At 37.0% G+C, this 20,778-nt stretch overlaps 1 protein-coding gene across 2 annotated transcripts in view; it reads left to right on the top strand.

The window, feature by feature from the left end:
- Positions 1-10,012: 10,012 nt before the first annotated feature.
- The window catches only part of ZFP1 (ZFP1 zinc finger protein), a 40,786-nt gene continuing 30,020 nt past the window's right edge, over positions 10,013-20,778 (top strand). Inside the window, exons 1-2 of one of the 2 annotated variants that reach the window (XM_081030821.1) lie at positions 10,013-10,183; positions 14,225-14,283. In XM_081030821.1, the coding sequence (XP_080886947.1) occupies positions 14,269-14,283 (15 nt within the window). In that variant the 5' untranslated portion in view covers positions 10,013-10,183; positions 14,225-14,268. The remainder of the gene's footprint in view (positions 10,184-14,224; positions 14,284-20,778) is intronic. The other variant, XM_081030822.1, reaches the window with a different exon arrangement.

Raw genomic sequence — 20,778 nt, forward strand, 5'->3', positions numbered from 1 at the left:
ACTAAGGATGAGCAGACATTCACTAAATAAGTAAAGGGAAAAAATGTTGCATCCCTTTAATCTCCACCCTCCCACCAGGTGGCTGCTGCTCTTGAAGCTATTTCAAGTTCGGTTTTCTTCCCACAACAAATTTGAAGGAGTATGTTGCTATCATTATTGAGATAAAGCTATTCCTAGCTTTGTTTTTCTTCCCAATCGAATCAGAAATACAAACATCTACTTAGGTTCTTCTCCCCAATTACATTGGAATGAGTTCACATTTCCACTCTCAATGTGTTGCTCAACTGGTAACACATTTCAGGGTAATCCTGAAATCCTCCAAATTGGCAGAGCTCCAGGCATGTACCTGGTCATCCCCTTTCGTAGAAAGAAAAGTGACCCATTAGAAGAGTATATATGGGCCCACGGGCAATAGTGAATGACTTGGCTGGTTGGTCAGGGGCCAATTAGGAAAAAGATTGGCAAATGAGGGTCAAGGAGGTTTGGGAAGAAGCATGTAGTTGGAGCTTCTTCAATTAGGAGTAGGTACAAAGTGATATCTTTCTATCACATGAATTACATGTTAACACCCACTGGAGAGCATCTACCATGGAAGAGACTAAACAAAGTAGATAACAGGATTCAGCCAGTTGTCATCGGCCAACCTCTGTCAATGACCACGGCAATACAGGCATAATGGTAGTAGGGACAGAAGCTAATACTAAGCCCACCAGCCTGGGCACCCGTTCACTAAGGCTGATCTAACTACTGCCGCTGCTATGGGTCTTCCCTACTGCAATACTGAATCCCCAACATGGTACCATTCCTCAGAGAGACCAGCCAGCCACCTAGTAACACGCAGATTACATTTATCTTCACTGAAATCAATACAACACATATTATGGGATAAGTTTGCTTCTCGTGCCTGCACGACCTCAGGCAGCACCACTGTCTGAAGGCTCACAGTGTTTGACCCACCGGCATGGTATGTAGCATATAACCTCACCTCAGACCAAGCGACTCGGTTTTTAACGAAGGAGGTATAGTAGTGGGCAAATGACCAGGGGATACACCAATCCTAATGTATACCTCACCATCCAGAGCCGCTGACCCGAAGAGCAATAGAAGGAATGAATGGTCTTTGGAAGGTGGAGCTAAGGAACCAGCTTAGAGAGTCATGTAGTCAAACGTAGTGCCAGAAGAGGAAGATTTCTTTTTCAATATGAACAACAGATAAAGAATGAGTATCCGGATTATTTCTAACTTTTTATTTTGAGATAATTTTACACACAGAAAAATTGCAAAACTGGTAGAGCGAATTCCTATATATCTTTCACTTAGTTTTCATTAATGTTGTAAATAACAATAGTACAATTATCAAAGCTAAGAATTGGTAAAGTCCTAACTGGTACAGTTAGAGCATTGGTACAATAGAAAACTACAAATTGGATTTCACCTGTTTGTTCACTGACGTCTTCTTGTTTTGGGGGGGGTATTTATTTGTTTGTTTGATCCAGGATCTAATCCAACATCCCAGGCTGTATTTAGTTGTTTTGTTTCCTTTGTCTCCTGCAACCTATGACAATTTCTTAGTCTTTCCTTGTCTTTTGGACCTTGATATTTTGAGTACTAGTCAGTTACTTTATAGAACGTTCCTCAGTTGTGGTTATCTGATATTTTCTCAGGAGATTGAAGTCATGTGCTTTGGCAAGACTACCAAAGAAGTAGTGTGCCCTTCTCAGCATATCATATGAGCAGTATAAGATGCTGATATGTCTTATTACTGGAGATGTTAACCTTGATCACTTAGTGTAGGTGGTGTCTGTGAGGTTCTGCACTGTGAAGTTACTGTTTTTCTTTTTGAACTCAATAAATATATTTGGGGCGATACTTTAAGACTGTGGCCAAAGCAAGTCACAGAGCAAGCCTCAGTTTAGTAGGCAGGGAAATAGACTGCACCTTCTGCTAAGAAAACCTGCAAAGTCATGTTGCAGAGGGCATGGAGACAGATGGGCCATTCATTGGGGCCACTTCTTTTTCATAAGGACCTCCAAATCCCACTGAAATATGAACTACTTCTGATACAGAAATAAGCTTCCTTCATGCTATTTGGCAAAATGTGGCCAACAGGTGGACACAAAGAAATAATTGTTTGTGTATAAGGAAGAAGTTTGTGTATAAGGAAGGAGGTAATAGATATTAATTACCTCAGTGTTCTTCAGCATTGCTTTTCTGGAAAAACAAAACAAAATGCAAAACCAGTTTCCCATGGCATAAAAGAAACATTGTAGGTCATTCTACAGTAAAGGGTTAACTAGGCAAGTATGGGTTGTCTAAACCCTGTGCCTTATGAAGAAAGGTTTGACTGTTGCCCAGCTCTTCAGAGATAACCTCTAAGCTCCTGGAATGTCTACCGATAAGAGTGTCTTTCTTTACCTGGCGGCCTTAAACCAGCCAGATGGTTCATACTAGCAATGTGGTTTATGCTGGGAGCCTTGGGCCACATGGCATTAGCTTGATCTCTGCTAGGTTTGGAGACTAAGATCAGCTGTGTGAGCACTCAGACATACCAATATGACCAATCCCCAATAAAAACCCTGGACACTAAGGCTCTCTGAGCTTCTGGTTAGTGACATTCCGTATGTGCTGTTGCACATCATTGCAGGGAGAATTAAGCACTGTATGCATGACTCCACTGAGAAGGACAACTGGAATCTTCTGTCTGGTGTCTCTAGGATGCTGCCTTTGTGCCTTTTTCCATTGCTGATTTTAGTCTATATCCTTTCACTGGGATAGACTGTAACCATGAGTGTTAACAGCTTGCTCAGTTCTATAAGTCCTTCTGGAGAATGACTGAAGCTGAGCATGTTCTTGGAGACCTCTAGACACAGTCATACTATCATTTTGAAACCACAGCAGATTATCTTTGTCAGAATTGAAACTTGCTGACTTCTCCAGGTTTTAGTTTTTCCATTTATAAACAGGTATTTAGACTAACAGACCCCTGATCCTTTCTATTTCTGGATCTACTCATAAAATATGGGAAGCTTTGATTCAACTGCTTCATTTTGTTATAATACTTGGTCCAATAATACTCATACCCATGGCTTTCTGGCCTATATGAAGTTATCTCTAAATCCTCTATAAAAACAATATATTTAGTACTAAAACTTATTCAGAATGACTACGACCTTTTTTTCTTCTCAATGTGGGATAAATAGGATATTCTTTAGATGTCTCTCCACAAGGAGGGGATAAAACAAGGAACTAGCTGGAGTTCTTTGCAGTCCCAAGACCTGGCCAGCAGGAGAGATGGGCTGATGGGTCAGCTACTTACCTTGACATTATGCAGGGGTACTTGCTCCACTCAGGTGGGCAGCACTGAAAAGTTGGGTGACAGGACGCAGGATTAGGCAACACTTGGTACACTCAGGTGGATGGGACTACAGAATTGGATGATGCTGGTAGTAGTTGGGTTTCAAGCATCATTAGTTCTTACCCCAGTCATTCATTCATTCCTCACCAATGCCAAGCACAGGGCTGGGAAGGCAGAGATAAATGAGGCAGACAATCCTCGTATGCCCAGAGGATCCTTGGATGAAACTTTTCTAAGCCATTGGCCATGTAAGAATCCATTCTTCGAGGAGAAAGATGGACTTATCAAATGCTAAGTTAACTGGATTTTGCAAGGTTCAGGCTGTTCCATTCCCCAGAGTTAATTTATGTTAAAAATAAAGGAAAGTTATATGGTGATGGAAGTAGAATTGACTCTGGGTGGTGAACACACAATGGAATTCATAGATGATGTAATACCGAATTATACACCTGAAATCTATGTAATTTTACTAACAATTGTCACCCCAATAAATTGAAAAAAATAAAAATAAAAACAAGGGGAAGAGAGCATGAGATATTCACTTTGCTCCATATCAGGAGAATTTTTGCAGGCTTCCTACTTTGTAATTATGCCACGAAAAAAATAGATTGAAGGCCACCTCTTAGAGCCCCAAATGTGGAGAGAAGAGCTGTGATTAGATATTATTCCTTCCCATCATCTCAGGTATAAAAGAGGGAGGCAGGCTGATTTACAGGGAAGCGTTGTTGACTAGATGGAGTGGTGTTATCAGATTTTGGAAGTAATCCAAGGAAAGGAACATCCATCAGTAGGGATTTGATTATGGAGCCTAATATCTGATTATGGAGTCTTGGCTCAAACCTCACCTGCTCAGTAAAGCCTTCTCTATCCACTCTATTCAATAATGAACGTGCTGCCCAGCACTCCTGATACAACCTCCTTAGCAGTGAATGCCACCTGACACACTGTATATTTCACTTAGTGTTTATTGCCTGTCCTCCCAACTAGAATGTAAGCTTACAAAAGGGGAGAGAGCTTTGTGTCTCATGCATAGTGCCCTAGTACAGTGTCTGCCACCAGGCAGATGCTTGACAAAACTTGATTTCAGTAATGCTGAATAAAAGAGTAGAAAAGGAAGACACCTGGGGAAGAAACCCGAATCCGTCATGCAGTACCTTAGAAAAAGAATCATGTTAAGACCTGGCAAGGAGAGGGGAATCACTGTTAACACTGGCCAACAATTCTTTTGTTTTTTTGGCCAACAATTCTTAAACATTGACCTTTTCAAGTTCAGAGTGCAGATGAAGGAACAGATAATTAATTAATAAAATTTAAGGTAATCAGGAAAATCCAGACCGTATGGAAATTCTTCAGAACAAACAACCCAGTGTTTTCAGTATTTAAATGACAAAGGAAAATAAAGATACATATTAAAAGACATCAATCGCAGGATGTGGACTCATTTGGATCTTGAGTTTTAAAAATTTGAAGATAATGCATAAAGTTTATGAAAAATATTTGGAAATATGTATACCAACTGGATATTTGAACACTATTGAGGAAGCATTATTAATGTTTTAGGTGTGATAATTGCACACAGTTATTGTGCTTTAAGTGTGAGCTGAAGACCCCTGGGGTTTATAAGACACTACAGGGGATCCAGGAGGTCAAGATGATTTTAATAATAATACCTAGATGATGTTATTTTCCTATTTCATTGAGTTGACATTTGTCCTGATGGTGTAAAATCAATTGGTAGGGGAAACTGCTGGTGCCACCACAGGATTCCAGACGGTGGCACCAAACCGAACTAGTAGTCATTGCATTCTGCACTCGCACTCAATTGCAGAAAAGAAACGTTAGTTTCACTTAAGAATGACCTTAATGGAGCAATCAGGAGTATTAATTGTATTAAATCTTAACCTTCGAGTGTCTGTCATTTTAATATTCTGTCCGATGAAACAGAAAGTTTGCACAAATTACTTCTACTGTGCACAGAAACATGATGATTATCTCCAGGAAAATCACCTGTGCAGTTGTTTGAGTTGTGAGCTGAACTAACTGCTTTTCTCGTGGAACAACATTTGTTTTTTGCTTGAATTGCTGATAAATAAAGGCTGAGTGTTTGGCAGACATTTTCTCAAAAATGAATGAACTGAGCTATCATTTCAAGGAAAACAACTGCCTATATTTGTCACCCAATGATAAAATGAGCTTTCAAGTGAAAATTAGAATTTTGGTAAAAACCGGTATCTGCTTCCCAATACTTAAAGCTTTTCTGACGACACCAGTGGTGATATTATTGTGGTCATTTGATACTATATAACAAAATGTATCAACATTTAAAAGATCTTTCTGACTCAGTGAGCCATTATGTTTCAAATGACCAAGACATGATGTTACAAAATCATGGCTTGATAAATTATCTATTCAGAGCGCAAGAAAGACCAAAGAATTTTAATATAACAGAGTACAAAAGTTAATTGATGAGCTCATGTGTCGTGATATATATTCTGTGCCCCATGGTAATGTCATTTGAGCAAATAAACAAAAATAAAAATTTGCTGTCAATAACTACAAACAAACCACACTGTTATTTATGTGCTCTGGGACATTTGCTCCATTTTAAACAGTCACTATTATTACAGTTAAAATCTCTTTACATCCTATCACAGTGCCATTCAAGCATGTACTTAATGTTGGTGCCAGTGCTTGTTGGAAAAGAAGTGGATTTTACAACATGCTTGGAAGGAGATCAGACAATCACTAGGATATTGCTGAGTAGCTGATTGAGAAGCAAGCACTCTGAAACTTTAGTGAAAAATCAAAAAAATTAAAAGCAATATTTAAATAAAAATATGCAATGTGTTTTTCAAAAACATCCTCCACACTTTTCCTTTTATTCCTAAGGGGAAATTAATAGAAAATATTGTGGTGTTGAATATTGCAAGTTCTTCAGATACAGCCCACACAGAGAGTACTCTGTGTTATTATGCATAAGGCGATAGGGGAATTTACTTTTTGTATGTAGGGGGTGGTGGGGGATTCTTCTTTCTTTTTGTTCATTTCAGTAGTCTTCAAAATATGCATAATTTTTACAAAAATGGGATCATACTACCTACTCTGGTGTGGTCTACATTTTTTCATTTCTGGATATATTAGACACGTCCCCCATATAGTTAGTATACATTATTATTTTCAGTGTCTCCCAAAATTCTATTTACATATCACACAATTAATTTTATTTATATCAGTTGAAAGATTTTTAGATTGTTTCCAATGTTTTGCAAATATAAGCTGCAATATGAGAACATTCTTGTATATACATCTTTGTACAAGATTAAAGGCTATGATAATTTAAAATTTTGATACAATGAAGACTTCAGAAAGATTTTTTGTATTATAGCCCTACCAGGATTGTATAAAAAATATTTTTCCAAATTGTTCCAGCCCTGGGAATCATAATTCTTTTAAGTATTGACCAAATTTATAGGTCAAACTGATATTACATATAATATTGCTCTTCTTTGATTTTTAGTAGAGACATTTTTGATGAATTTATTGTTCTATATATTTCTTTTTTAATTGGCTATTCATAACCTTAGTTTATTTTTGTTTGTTGTGGGTTTTTTGTTGTTTATTTTTTATTTTTTACATTTGTTTATTTATTTATTTACATTTTTTTAAGGAGGCCTCAGCTCCTTTAAGGCCCTGCGGGGACTGAACTGGCAACCTTGGTGTTAATCAGCAGCATGCTCTAACCAACAGAACTAACTGGCCACCGCTTGGCTTATTTTTTCTTATCGGGTTAAATGAACTTGTAACAGGTGTTTATAAATTAAGACTATCCTTTTTCTTTCATACATGTACCATATATATTTTCTCAGTTAGTCTTTAACTTTGTTTATAGCAATACTTTTCAGAATTTAATTTCCTCTATGCTTGAATTTGTCAATTCTTTCTTTTACGAATTCTGCCTTTGGTATCATAACTTCTCACCCAAAGAATATCAAAAACATTCCTTTATCATTTCTTTGTAAGTACTTTCATGATTTCCACTTTAAAACTTAAATCTTGAATCCAGCTTATACTTAATTGTTCTAATATACAGTCTTAATGTGCATTTTTTCCTCCAAATTGTAAATTAATTACCCAGTAACAATTGTGGAATATTCCAATTTTTCACCAGTGCTGTGAAAACAGACACTAAATTGATATACACTTCTATGTCTTTGTTGTGTTTTTTTTTTTTTTTCTGGAGCTAGTACTAAAAAGTTTTCATTATTTTAGCTTTGTAATACATTTTTATATCGAATAGTTATTAGTCTCTCTTTTTAAAAAATGTCCTGAGTATTCTGTTTTCCTTTATGATGATGTATGGAATTATTTCATCAAATAAAAAAATATCAACACAGTGCAAACAATAAATAACAAAACTACCTTGCTGAGACTTTGATTTTTAGTAACTTACAGAATTATGCAACCATCACTTCAATCCAGCTTATTTTTTTTAATTCTTGTAAAATATACATAACATGAAATTTGCCATTTTAACCACTTGTGTGCAACTCTGTGGTATGAAGTACATTCCCAGTGTTGTATAGCCATCACCACTATCTCTTCAGAACTTTTTGATCATCCCAAATAGAATTATTTCATCATCCCATGCCTTCCCTTTCACCCCAGTCTCTAGTAATCTCTATTCCACTTTCTCTTTCTATAACTTTGCCTATTCTAGATATAAAAGTCAAATCATACACTATTTGTCCTGTTGTATCTGGCTTATGTCACTTAGCATATCTTCAAGGTTCATCCATGTTGTAGCATGTATCAGAACTTCATTCTTTTTTTGGTTGAATAATATTTATATGTATGTACATCACATTTTATTTTTCCATTCTTCTGTTGATGGGCACTTGAGTTGTTTCCACCTTTTGGTTATTGTGAAAAATGCTGCTATGAACATTGGTGTACAAGTACCTTTTTGAGACTATATATTGTTTCAATTAAAAGCTAGTTGCTACCACTACAGACCTATTAGAATGCCCCAAATCCACAGCACTGACAACACCAAATGCTGACAAGGATGTGGATTTTGCATTCTTTACTGAGGATGCAAAATGGTATAGCTACGTTGTAAGTTTCTTACAAAACTAAACACATTCTTATCATATAAGCTAACAATTGTGCTCCTTATTATTTACCCAAATGAGTAACTTATATTCACACAACACCCTCACTTAGATGTTTATAGCAGCTTTATTCATAATTGTCAAAACTTGGAAGTAACCAAGATGTCCTTCAGTGGGTGAATGTATAAACTATGGTACATCCAGACAATGGGATATTTTCCAGCACTAAAGAGAAATGAGTTATTAAACCCTCGAAAAGACGGGGAGGAGATTTAAGTGCATTTTTCGAAGTGAAAGAAATCAATCTGGAAAGATTTCATACTGTATGATTTCAACTATTTGACATTCTGGAAAATGCAAATGTGGGGACAGAGTCCCAGAGAGCAGTTTCCAGACTCTCGGCCTCACCTGGAAAGGTGCTGACCTGGGTAGATGGCCATCAGCTGTGACTAATTGGCCATCAGCTGTTACCGGTTAGACATTAGCCGCTGATAAAACTGCCGTGGCTGAGCTAGCAAGCGCGGGATTGCAGTGCACAGCGGATTGCGGTTTGCATGGCGGATTGCAGTTAGCAATGGAGGTTGGTTGGCAGAGAAGCGGATGGCAGTTTGCAGATCGTGTGGCTCCTGCTTCCTGTGTCTCCAACCCAGCTACCAGCGAGAATATAGTGGTATGAATCCCTATCTATGGCTCCGTGGGTTTTCCTTTTTGGCCTCACCGTATCCTGTGTTCTAGTGCAGGGAGCGGGACCAGAGACCCCACATAACACCCTGCACGACAGCAAAACTGGTAAAGGAAATGAAAAGATCAATGGTTGTCAGGGGCTCTGAGAGAGGGAGGAATGAATAGATGGAGCATGGGATTTTTAGGGCAGTGAAACTATTCTGTATGATGCTATAGTGGTGGATACCTGTCATTACATATTTGTCAAAACCCATAGAATGTACAACACCAAGAGTGAACCCTAGTGTAAATTAAGGACATTGGGTGATGTGTCAGTGTACATTTGATGACAGCAAACGTTCCACTCTGGTAGGGGATGGTGATAGTGGAGGAGGCTACACCTGTGTGTGGGCCAACGACATACGGGAACTCTCTCTAGTTTCTCCTCAAATTTTGCTATGAACCTACAACTGCTCTAAAAAATAAAAAAATAAATAAAGCTAGTTGCAGTACATGATATCTTTTAAGGCCAATTTTATTTTTTTAAAAATAAGAAAGGTGTGAAAACAGTTATTTTTGAAAAGTGAGATTATCGGTACTTGTTTTCTTCTTTTATACATATATTCTATTACAAATACAAGTATCATAGGTTACCTGTGCAATCTTTAAAAGGCAGTTTTTTGTATTGGGATACATTGTGGTTGTAACTCACAACCGGACCCCTCATAACCAAAGGATTACCTTGGTCAGAGCTCATCCAACCGGCTCAACAAGACAAGACTTTCCCGAGAGTCCCTACGGCTCGGTGGCCCGGCCCCATAAGCTTATGGGAAATGTAGTCCCGAAAACCAATGGACCACTCCTCCGAGGACCGTGGGACAGCGAGCAGTCCCTTTATCTGCGCATGTGCACGGCTGCCAGCACACCGGAGGCCGCCCTTCCCCCACCTCTTGCCGCGAGTGGGTGACTGGGCCCCGGTTTCCGCGCGTCTTCGCCTCCCCACGTCCCGACCCAGCCTGGCACTGAGCCACGAGTGGCGACTGTGTCCTTCCAGGTATGAGGGGGGGCAGCCTGGCAGCTCTGGGGGTTTGGGGGCAGAGGGGAAGTAGATGAGGGGTGGCTCGTGCCTGCGCGGGGTGGGAGCCCAAACTTCGGTGACTCGCTGACGGCGGTGACCCTCGGGATGGCGTCGGGGGACCGCCCGTCACTCTCCTGAGCGTGGGGTTGACGGGGCTTGTCTGGCCGGACGTGCGGGGGCGGGAGCAGCGGAGGGGGAGGGCTGCTACGAGTCTCGCCTTCCTCCCTTTGTCCCGAGAAGAGCCTCAGACCCGCGGCGAGGGTCCGGCCGGCCCGAGAGAGTCCGGAAGTCCGGACGGGCGCGCGCCGTGACTAGGCCCCACGAGTACTGGGCGAGGCCGGGGGCGGGGCCGGACACACCTGGCAGCCTCCGGACGCCGTGTGCTGTGCCCCCCGGCCTCACGGGGTGGAGGGAGACTTGAAAGCTCCAACAAGTTTCCTGATGCACACGACGACATGCCGAATAAGAGCTCTGACCTCTTTGCAAGAACCTTTTCAGTTAAGTATTCACCTAATCCACACACCCACCCTGGGACCTCACTAGCACCTATCTCAGTTTCAACAGAAAAGTGGAGGTTCAGAAAGGTGGAGTGCTCTGCCCAGGGTCACACAGCCAGCTGGTACTTTATGTTATATGAATGGTAAATCGTTTTTTATTTACCTTTTGACCTTGCATAGTGGTAGTTTTTGGCATGCAGGCGTTTTGAATTTTTCTAGTTTAATTTACTGCTCTTCCCTATGATGGCACCCAAAAGCCTTCACCACTTTGAGATTATACAAGTTTTCTTATGATTCTCACTGGTACTTTAGAATCACATTTTTTAAAAACTTTATTACACTTTTATTTTAATTCCATTAATGGTTACATTAAATTAGGAGGAATGTTAGGCCTTACTGTAGGTCTTCCCATTTGTTAAAGTTCTCGTTTTGCCCCTCCCCCCAGTAGTATTTTATAATCTTCATAAAAGAATTGCATTTTCCTTATGTAACTTTATTCTTATGTAGTTTTTTATTGCTATTGAAGAAGGAATGTTTTTCCATTATATCTTTTTTCTCTTGTAGTTGTTGATATTTCCCACTTTTAAAATTTTGTATATTTGAGATTTGACCTTTTTTCCTTAATGTAGCTAGTGGTTATCTACGTTTATTGTTAAAGAAGAACTCTCTTAAATGTCTGTAGCATCTGTAGTAATGTCTCCTCGATCATTCTTGATATTTGTAATTTGTGTTCTCTTTTTTTCCCTTGGCCACTTTGGCTAGAGGTTAATCAACATTATTAATCTTTTCAAATAACTAGCTTTTGGTTTCATTGAATTTCTCTGTTTTTCTGTTTTCAGTTTCATTTGATTTCTGCTCTTACCTTTATTATTTTCTTCCTTATGCTTGCTTTGGGTTTAATTTACTTTTTTTTTTTTTTTTTTTTACAGCTTCTTAAGATGGAAGCTGAGGTCATTGAAACCTTTCTTCTTTTCTTATAGAAATTGTTTAATGCTGTAACTGTCCGTCTACTGTTGTAGCCAAATTCCTCAAATTTTTATATGTTCTGTTTTTATTTCCATTAAATCCTATGTTTTTTTAAACCTCCCTTGTGACTTCCTTGTTTACCCATTGGTTATGTAGAAGTCTGTTTAATTTCCATATATTTGGGGATTTTCCAGATCTCTTTCTGTTACTGATTTTTAGTTGAATTCTGTTTAATTTTGTTTTTGAAAGAATTTACTGTCAAATTTCAATTCTTTAAAACTTGTTGAGGTTTATTTTATGGTCAATAATATGATTTATTTATATGTACCTTAATAACTATTGTGCTGTTGGTGGTGGAGTCTTCTATAAATTGTAAATGGGTCATGGTAGTTGATAACTGTGGTTCACTTCTGTATCCTTAATGGTTTTCTATGTGTTTTGTCACTTGCTGAGAAAAGGGGTAATGAAGTCTCTGACTATAATTGTGGATTTATCTATTTTTTTTCTTTTTATATCAATCTTTGCTTCTTGTATTTTGAATTTCTTTTGTTAGGTGCATGTACATCTAGGATTGTTAATGTCTTCTTGGTGATTTGACACATGCATTATTATGTACTACCACTATCCCTGGTAATCTTCCTTCCGAAGTCTACTTTTTTTGATATTAATAGAATCACTCCAGCTTTCTTTTGATTAGTGTTTGCAAGGTATATCTTTTTCATCCTTTTACTTTTGACCTAGCTATGTTTTTATACTTAAAACGGATTGCTAATATAGAGCACATACTTTGGTATTGCTTTTTTATTCAATTTGACAACCTCTATCATTTAATTGGTGTGTTTATACCAAGTGTTGATATGGCTAGATTAAAATCTATCATCTTGCTAGTTTTTTTCCTACTTGTCTTATCTGGTCTTTGTTCCTATTTTCCTCTTTTTCCAACTACTTTTGGATTTTGTGGGTACGTTTTATGATTCCATTTTTTTCCTTCCTATTGGCTTGTCATTTATACTGTTATTATTTCTTTTTAATTTTTAAAATAAATTTTATTGAGGACTATTGGAGGACAGGGCTTTTCTCCAGGGCCCATCAGCTCCAAGTAGTTTTCCTTCAACCTAGTTGTGGAGGGCGCAGCTCACTGGCCCATGTGGGAATCGAACCGGCAACCCTGTTGTTCAGAGCTGCTCTAACCAACTGAGCCATCCGGCCGCCCTATTTATACTTCTTTTAAAAACAGTTTTTTTTTCTGTGGTTTCTCTAGTTTATGATTGACATATTGAATTAATCACAGTTCACCTTTAAATAACATTATACCGTGTAAAGTAAGATCCTTAAAATAGTGTACTCCCAATTTCATCGTCTCACCTTTTGTGCTATTATTTATCTTCATTTTAATCATCCCAGAGATCTTTATTTCTTTGTGTACATCTAGGTTTCTATCTGGTATCGTATGCCTTCTATCTGAAGAACTTACATAAATATTTCTTAGAGGTCTACAGTAGTGAATTCTATTTTTGTTTAAATATTTGTAAAGGTTTTTAGTTCACTTTCATTTTTGAGAGATATATTTGCTGGGTATAGAATTCTGGGTTGATAGTTTTTTTTTGCTTTTTTAAAGCACTTTAAAGATGTCAGTACATTGTTTTCTGCTTGCATATTTTCTGTTGAGAAATTGGCTGTGTTTATTTATCTTGGTTCCTCTGTATATAATGTGTCTTTTTTTTTTACCTCTGGCTGCTTTCAAGACTTGAACTTTGATTTTCAGTGGTTTGAATATGATATATTCACGTGTGTCTTTGTTTTCTTTCATTTTGTTTTTTTGGTGTTTAGCTTGTTTGGATAAATTACCTGACCTTCTTGGATCTGTGGTTTGATGTCATTCATTATTTCTGGAAAATTCTTGGCCATTACGTCTTCAAATGCTTCTGTCCCATCCTTTTTTTCTCCTTTTGGGATTTCGTTGGCCTGTTTATTATGTCATTTGATATTGCGCCACAGCCCCTGGACAGTTTGTCCTTTGTTTTTTTCTTTCACTTTCTCTTTGTATTACAGTTTGGGTAATTCCTTTTGATTTATCTTCAGATTTCCTAAAACTTTCCTCAGCTCTGTTAAGTCTAATAACGAACCAGTTGAAAGTATTCTTTCAACTCAGTTATTGTGCTTTTCTTTCTTAACATTTCTGGTTGACTTTTTCTTGCAATTTCCTTTTCTTTTGAAATTTCCTGTTCGTTCATTCATGTTGTCTACTTTTTCCATTAAAATCTTTAAAATATAAATCATTGTATTTTAAATTCTGTTAATTTCATCACTTGATTATTTTTTCTTTTGATAGTGGGTGGTCTTACTCCTGCCTTTTGAAATGTTTCATAATGTTTGATTAAAGGTGAGTGCTGCCAGGATGAACCTTTCTGCCCCTTGTGAAGAGGCAAAGTGACTACCCCAGGAGTTGGTGTTTTCCCAGGTGATATAGAGGAATTTCTAAACAGGTCACTCTAGGAGTTCTGAGACAGGTCAGATCTTTAATAACAATATCTTCCTTTTTGCTTTATTTCAGATCTGCCTTCATAGTTCTGTGCCTTTACCCAAAAGCTGCAGAAAATGAACAACTCCCAGGTAAGTTGTTTGTTTATTCCCAATTTTGTTTTTTAGTACATTTAAGGAAGTTTATAATGATCCAGAAAATGAAACAGAAAAGCACAGATGACTGAAACTCAAGGAAAACATAGTAAGAGTAACTGGTCAATACTAGCAGCTGAAAAGCAAATCAAGTTAATTCAGTGTCTTCATTGATTATGAGTACTATTTTCTTGATTCTCTAGCATTAGGTCTGAATTAATTTTATGGATCTTCATTTAGATGGTGGCTTTGACAGCATCTCCAGAAACAACCCAAATTTAAAGGGTTATCAATTTGTCTGTGGTTATTTCATATAGCATTCTTCAGTGCAGTTGCAGGGTTTTAGTATGTGTAGTTTGTTTTTCTAATCAGATTAGCATGATGCCAGGGAACTCAGTAAATATCTGGGTGTGTATTTAAATTCTACCCTAACCTCATTGTTACTACTTTCTCAAGTAACTTCCCAGAGTTTATTTGTACATATTTACAAAGTACATATATAAGATAGTATGTTAATCATACTGTTCAGTTTAAATGTGTTTTGTTTTTAATAAATAGACTTTATTTTTTAGAAGCAGTTTTGAGTTACAGAAAATTTGAGTGGAAATTACTGACAGTTCCCATATACTCCCTCTGCACATACACTTTCTCCTATTATTAACGTCTTACATTAATGTGGTATACCTGTTACAATTGACGAGCCAATGTTGACACTTTAAAGTCCATAGATTACATTACAATTCACTTTTGGTTTTATACATGCTATGGGTTTTGACAAACATATAATGAATGTAGTCACTATTATAATATCACACAGAATAGTTTCACTGCCCTAAAAGTTCCCTGTGCTCTATTCATTCATTCATTCATCCCTTCCTCTCCCCGAGCCCCTGGCATCCCCAGATCTTTTTACTGTCTCCATAGTGATGCTTTCCCAGAATGTCATATAGTTGGAATCATACAATATGTAATCTTTTCAGATTAATTTCTTTCACTTACAAATATGCATTTAAGGTTTCTCCATGTCTTTTCATGCTTGATAACTCATTTCTTTAATACTGAATAATATTCTGTTATATGGATGTACCACCAATTATCCATGCACCTGTTGAAGGGCATCTTGGTTGCTTCCAAGTTTTGGCAATTATGAATAAAGCTTCATGTAAACATCGTATGCAAGGTTTTATATGACATAAAATTAGTTACTCATTTGGGTAAATATTAAGGTGCGTAATTGCTAGATCGTATGTCAAGAGTATCTTTAGTTCTATAAGAAACTGACAAACTGTCTTCCAGAGTGGCTGTACCATTTTGCATTCCCATCATCGAGAGTTCCTGTTGCTCCACATCCTTGCCAGCATTTGATGTTGTCAGTGTTATGGATTTTGGCCATTCTAATAGGTGTGTAGCAGTATCTCGTTGTTGTAATTTACAATTCCCTGATGACATGATGTGGAACATGTTTTCATGTTTATTTGCTACCCGTATATTTTATTTGGTGAGGTGTCTTAAGATTTTTGGCCCATTTTTAAATCAGGGTGATTGTTTTTCTTTCTTTCTTTCTTTCTTTTTTTTTTTTTTTAAAGATTTTATTGGGGAAGGGGAACAGGACTTCATTGAGGAACAACAGTGTGTACTTCCAGGCCTTTTTTCCAAGTTGTTGTCCTTTCAGTCTTAGTTGTGGAGGGCGCAGCTCAGCTCCAGGTCCAATTGCCATTGCTAGTTGCAAGGGGCGCAGCCCACCATCCCTTGTGGGAGTCGAGGAATTGAACTGGCAACCTTGTGGTTGAGAGCCCACTGGCCCATGTGGGAATCGAACCGGCAGCCTTCAGAGTTAGGAGCGCGGAGCTCCAACCGCCTGAGACACTGCGCCGGCCGTGATTGTTTTTCTTATTCTTGAGTTTTAAGAGTTCTTTATATATATGTGTGTGTGTGTGTGTGTGTATATATATATATTGTGTGTGTGTGCATAATAGTTCTTTATAAGCTATATGATTTGCAAAGATTTTTTCCATCCATTTGTCTTTTTATTTTCTTGATTATGTGTATTTTTATCACTCAATAACATATCTTTAAAGTCTTTCTATACCAAAGCATAGAGTTTCCTAATTTTTTCCTAATTTTTTATCGTGTAATGTAATACAAACAGTATTATAAAACTCATTATATGTGTTACAACAGTGTATATAACACGTATACGTTAAAGAATAATAATAAAATGTGCACCACGTACTTAACCCAGGCTAAGAAATAGAACATTATTTGTTCTTTTATTTATTTATTTGGGTGTCTTTTTAAACATTATTTTTCAATTACAGTTGACATACAATATTAGTTTCAGTGTACAACAGAATGATTAGACATTTATATACCTCACAAAATGATACCGTGATAAGTCTAGTACCTGTCTGAAACCATACATAGTTACTATAATATCATTGACTATAGTCCTTATGTTGTACTTTACATCTCAGTGACTATTTTTATAACTTGGAATTTGTACTTCTTAATCCCTTTCTCCTTTTACACCCATTACCACATCAATTTGTTCTCTGTATCTGATTTTGTTTCTCTTTTGTTTGTTCGTTTATTTTGTTTTATTTTGTTTTTTAGATTCCACATACAAGTGAGATCACATGGTATTTGTCTTTCTCTGTCTAACTTATTTTACTTAGGTCCGTCCATGTCGCAAATGGTACTATATCATTGTTTTTTATGTCCGAGTAATAGTTCATTGTGTATACATACCATGTCTTCTTTATCCATTCATCTGTGGATGGATGCTTAGGTGGCTTCTATACCGTGGCTCTGGTAAATAATGCTGCAAAGAACATAGGGGTACATATATCTTTTTGAATTAATGTTTTGGATTTCTTTGGATAAATACCCAGAAGTGGAATTGCTGGGTTATATGTTAGTTTTATTTTTACTTTTTTTGAGGAGCCTCCATACTATTTACCATACTGGTTGCACCAATTTACAGTCCCACCAGCACTGCGTGAAGGTTCCCTTTTCTCCACATCCTCACAAACACTTGTTGTTTGTTGGTTTTTTGATAATAGCCATTCTGACAGGTTTGAAATGATATCTCACTATGGTTTTAATTTGCATTTCTGTGATGATTAGTGATGTTGAGCACCTTTTCATATGTCTGTTGGCCATCTGTATGTCCTCTTTGGAAAAATGTCTATTCAGGTCCTCTGCACATTTTTTAATTGGATTGTTTGGGTTTTTTTGGTGTTAACTTGTATGAGTTCCTTATGTATTTTGGATATTAACCCCTCATCTGATGTATCATTGGCAAATATCTTCTCTCATCCACTAGGTTTTTTCAGTTTGTTGATGGTTTCCTTCGTTGTGCAATACCTTTTTAGTTTGATATAGTCCCATGTGTTTATTGTTTCTTTTGTTTCCCTTGCCCAGGGAGACATATCCAAATAATTATTGCTAAGAGTGGTATCAAAGAGTTTACTGCCTATGTTTTCTTCTAGTAGTTAGTTTTGTGGTTTCAGGTTTTACATTTATTTAAGTCTTTAATCCATTTTGAGTTTATTTTTGTATATGGTGTAAGAAAGTGTTCTAGTTTCTTTCTTTTTCTTTCTTTTCTTTTCTTTTTTCTTCTTTTCTTTTCTTTGTATCCAGTTTTCCCATACCATTTATCAGCGAGACTTTAATTACCCCATTGCATATTCTTGATTCCTTTGTCATAGGTTAGTTAACCATATAGGCATTGGTTTATTTCTAGGCTCTCTGTTCTATTGATGTATGTGTCTGTTTTTATGCTAGTACCATGCTGTTTTGATTACCATAGCCTTGAAGTACATTTTGATGCCAGGTAGCATGATACCTCCAGCTTTGTTCTTTCTCAGTTTTGCTTGAGTTATTTGGGGTCTTTTGTGGTTCCATATGAATTTTAGGATTATTTGTGCCAGTTCTGTGAAAAGTGCCATTGGTATTTTGATAGGTATTGCATTAAATCTATAGATTGCTTTGGGAAGTATGGACATTTTAATGGTATTAATTGTTCCTATTCATGAGCAAGGTATATAGCCTTTCATTTATTTCTATTTTCTTCAGTTTCTTTCTTCAATGTCTTAACAGTTTTCCAAGTACAGGTCTTTTAACCTCCTGGGTTAAATTTATTCCTAGGTATTTTATTCTTTTTTTTTTTAATTAAATTTAATTTTTTTTATCATTTTTATTTTTATTCTTTTTATTTATTGGGGTGACAGTTGTTAGTAAATTTACATAGATTTAAGGTGTACAACTCTGTATTACATCGTCTATAAATCCCATTGTGTGTTCATCACCCAGAGTCAGTTCTCCTTCCATCCCCGTATATTTGATCCCCCTTACCCTCATCACCTACCCCCTACCCCCTTACCCTCTGGTAACCACTAAATTATTGTCTCTGTCTATGAGTTTTTTTTCTCATTTGTTTGTCTTGTTCTTTTGTTGTTTTGGTTTATATACCACATATCAGTGAAATCATAGGGTTCTCTGCTTTTTCTGTCTGACTTATTTCACTTAACATTATACTCTCAAGATCCATCCATGTTGTCACAAATGCTCCTATATCATCTTTCCTTAACGCCGAATAGTATTCCATTGTGTATATATACCACAACTTCTTTATCCATTCATCTATCGAAGGACATTTTGGTTGTTTCCATGTCTTGACCACCGTAAACAAAGCTGCAATGAACATTGGAGTACACGTGTCTCTATAGAGAAATGCTTTCAGATTTTTTGGGTAGATACCCAGGAGAGCAATTGCTGGGTCACATGGTAATTCTATTCGTAATTTCTTGAGGAACCTCCACACTGCCTTCCATAGCGTCTGCACCAGTCTGCATTCCCACCAACAGTGTATGAGGGTTCCTTTTTCTCCACAGCCTCTCCAACACTTGTTACTATTTGTCTTGTTGATGATAGCCATTCTGACTGGGGTGAGGTGATATCTCATTGTGGTTTTTATTTGCATTCTCTGATGATTAGTGATGTTGAGCATTTTTTCATATGTCTATTTGCCATTTGTAAGTCCTCTTTGGAGAAATGTCTCTTCAGGTCCTCTGTCCATTTTTCAATTGGGTTGTTTGTTTTTTGGTTGTTGAGTTTCATGAGTTCCTTGTATATTTTGGATATTAGCCCCTTATTGGAGGCACTGTTTGCAAAAATCTTCTCCCATTCAGTTGGTTGCCTCATTATTTTGTCAATAGTTTCTTTTGCTGTGCAGAAGCTTTTAAGTTTCTTATAATCCTATTCGTTTATTTTAGTTTTTACTTCCATTGCCTTTGGAGTCAAATTCATAAACTGCTCTTTGAACCCAAGGTTCGTAAGTTTAGTACCTATGTTTTCTTCCATGCAGTTTATTGTGTCAGGTCTTATGCTTAAGTCTTTGATCCATTTTGAATTAATTTTGGTACATGGTGATAGATAACAGTGCAGTTTCATTCTTTTGCACGTAGCTATCCTATTCTGCCAGCACCATTAATTGAAGAGGCTGTCTTTCCTCCATTGTATGTTTTTAGCTTTTTTGTCAAAAATTATGTGTCCATATTTATGTGGTTTTATTTCTGGGTTCTCAATTCTATTCCATTGGTCTATGTGTCTGTTTTTCCACCAATACCAAGCTGTTTTGATTATTGTAGCCCTGTAGTACAAGCTAAAGGCAGGCAGTGTGATACCTCCAGTATTGTTCTTTTTTTTTTTTTAATATTGCTTTGGTTATTCGGGGTCTTTTGTGGTTCCAAACAAATCTGATGATTTTTTGTTCTATTTCTTTAAAAAATGCCATTGGCATTTTGATGGGGATTGCATTAAATCTGTATATGGCTTTGGGTAATATGGCCATTTTAACTATATTGATTCTTCCAATCCATGAGCATGGAATGTCATTCCATTTCTTTGTGTCTTCTTCAATTTCTTTCAAAAATGTCTGATAGTTTTCAGCATATAAATCCTTCACATCCTTGGTTAAGTTTATTCCTAGGTATTTTATTCTTTTTGCTGCAATTGCAAAAGGAATTGTTTTTTTTATTTCTTTTTCTGAGATTTCATTGTTAGTATATAGGAAAGCAATGGACTTTTGCACGTTGATTTTGTAGCCAGCAACTTTACTGTATTCATTGATTGTTTCTAATAGATTTTTGGTGGAGTCTTTAGGGTTTTCTATATATAGCATCATGTCATCTGCAAAGAGTGACAGTTTAACTTCTTCATTCCCAATTTGGATGTCTTTTATTTCTTTCTCTTGCCTGATTGCTCTGGCGAGGACTTCCAACACTATGTTGAAAAGCAGAGGTGATAGTGGACAACCTTGTCGTGTTCCTGAACGTAGAGCAAAGGGCTTCAGTTTTTCACCGTTAATTATGAGATTAGCTGAGGGTTTGTCGTATATGGCCTTTATTATGTTGAGGTATTTTCCTTCTATACCAATTTTATTAAGTGTTTTAATCATAAATGGATGTTGTATCTTATCAAATGTTTTTT

The sequence above is a fragment of the Rhinolophus hipposideros genome (genome assembly GCF_964194185.1).
Source record: "Rhinolophus hipposideros genome assembly, chromosome: 21".
In the NCBI taxonomy this organism is placed as follows: Eukaryota; Metazoa; Chordata; class Mammalia; order Chiroptera; family Rhinolophidae; genus Rhinolophus; species Rhinolophus hipposideros.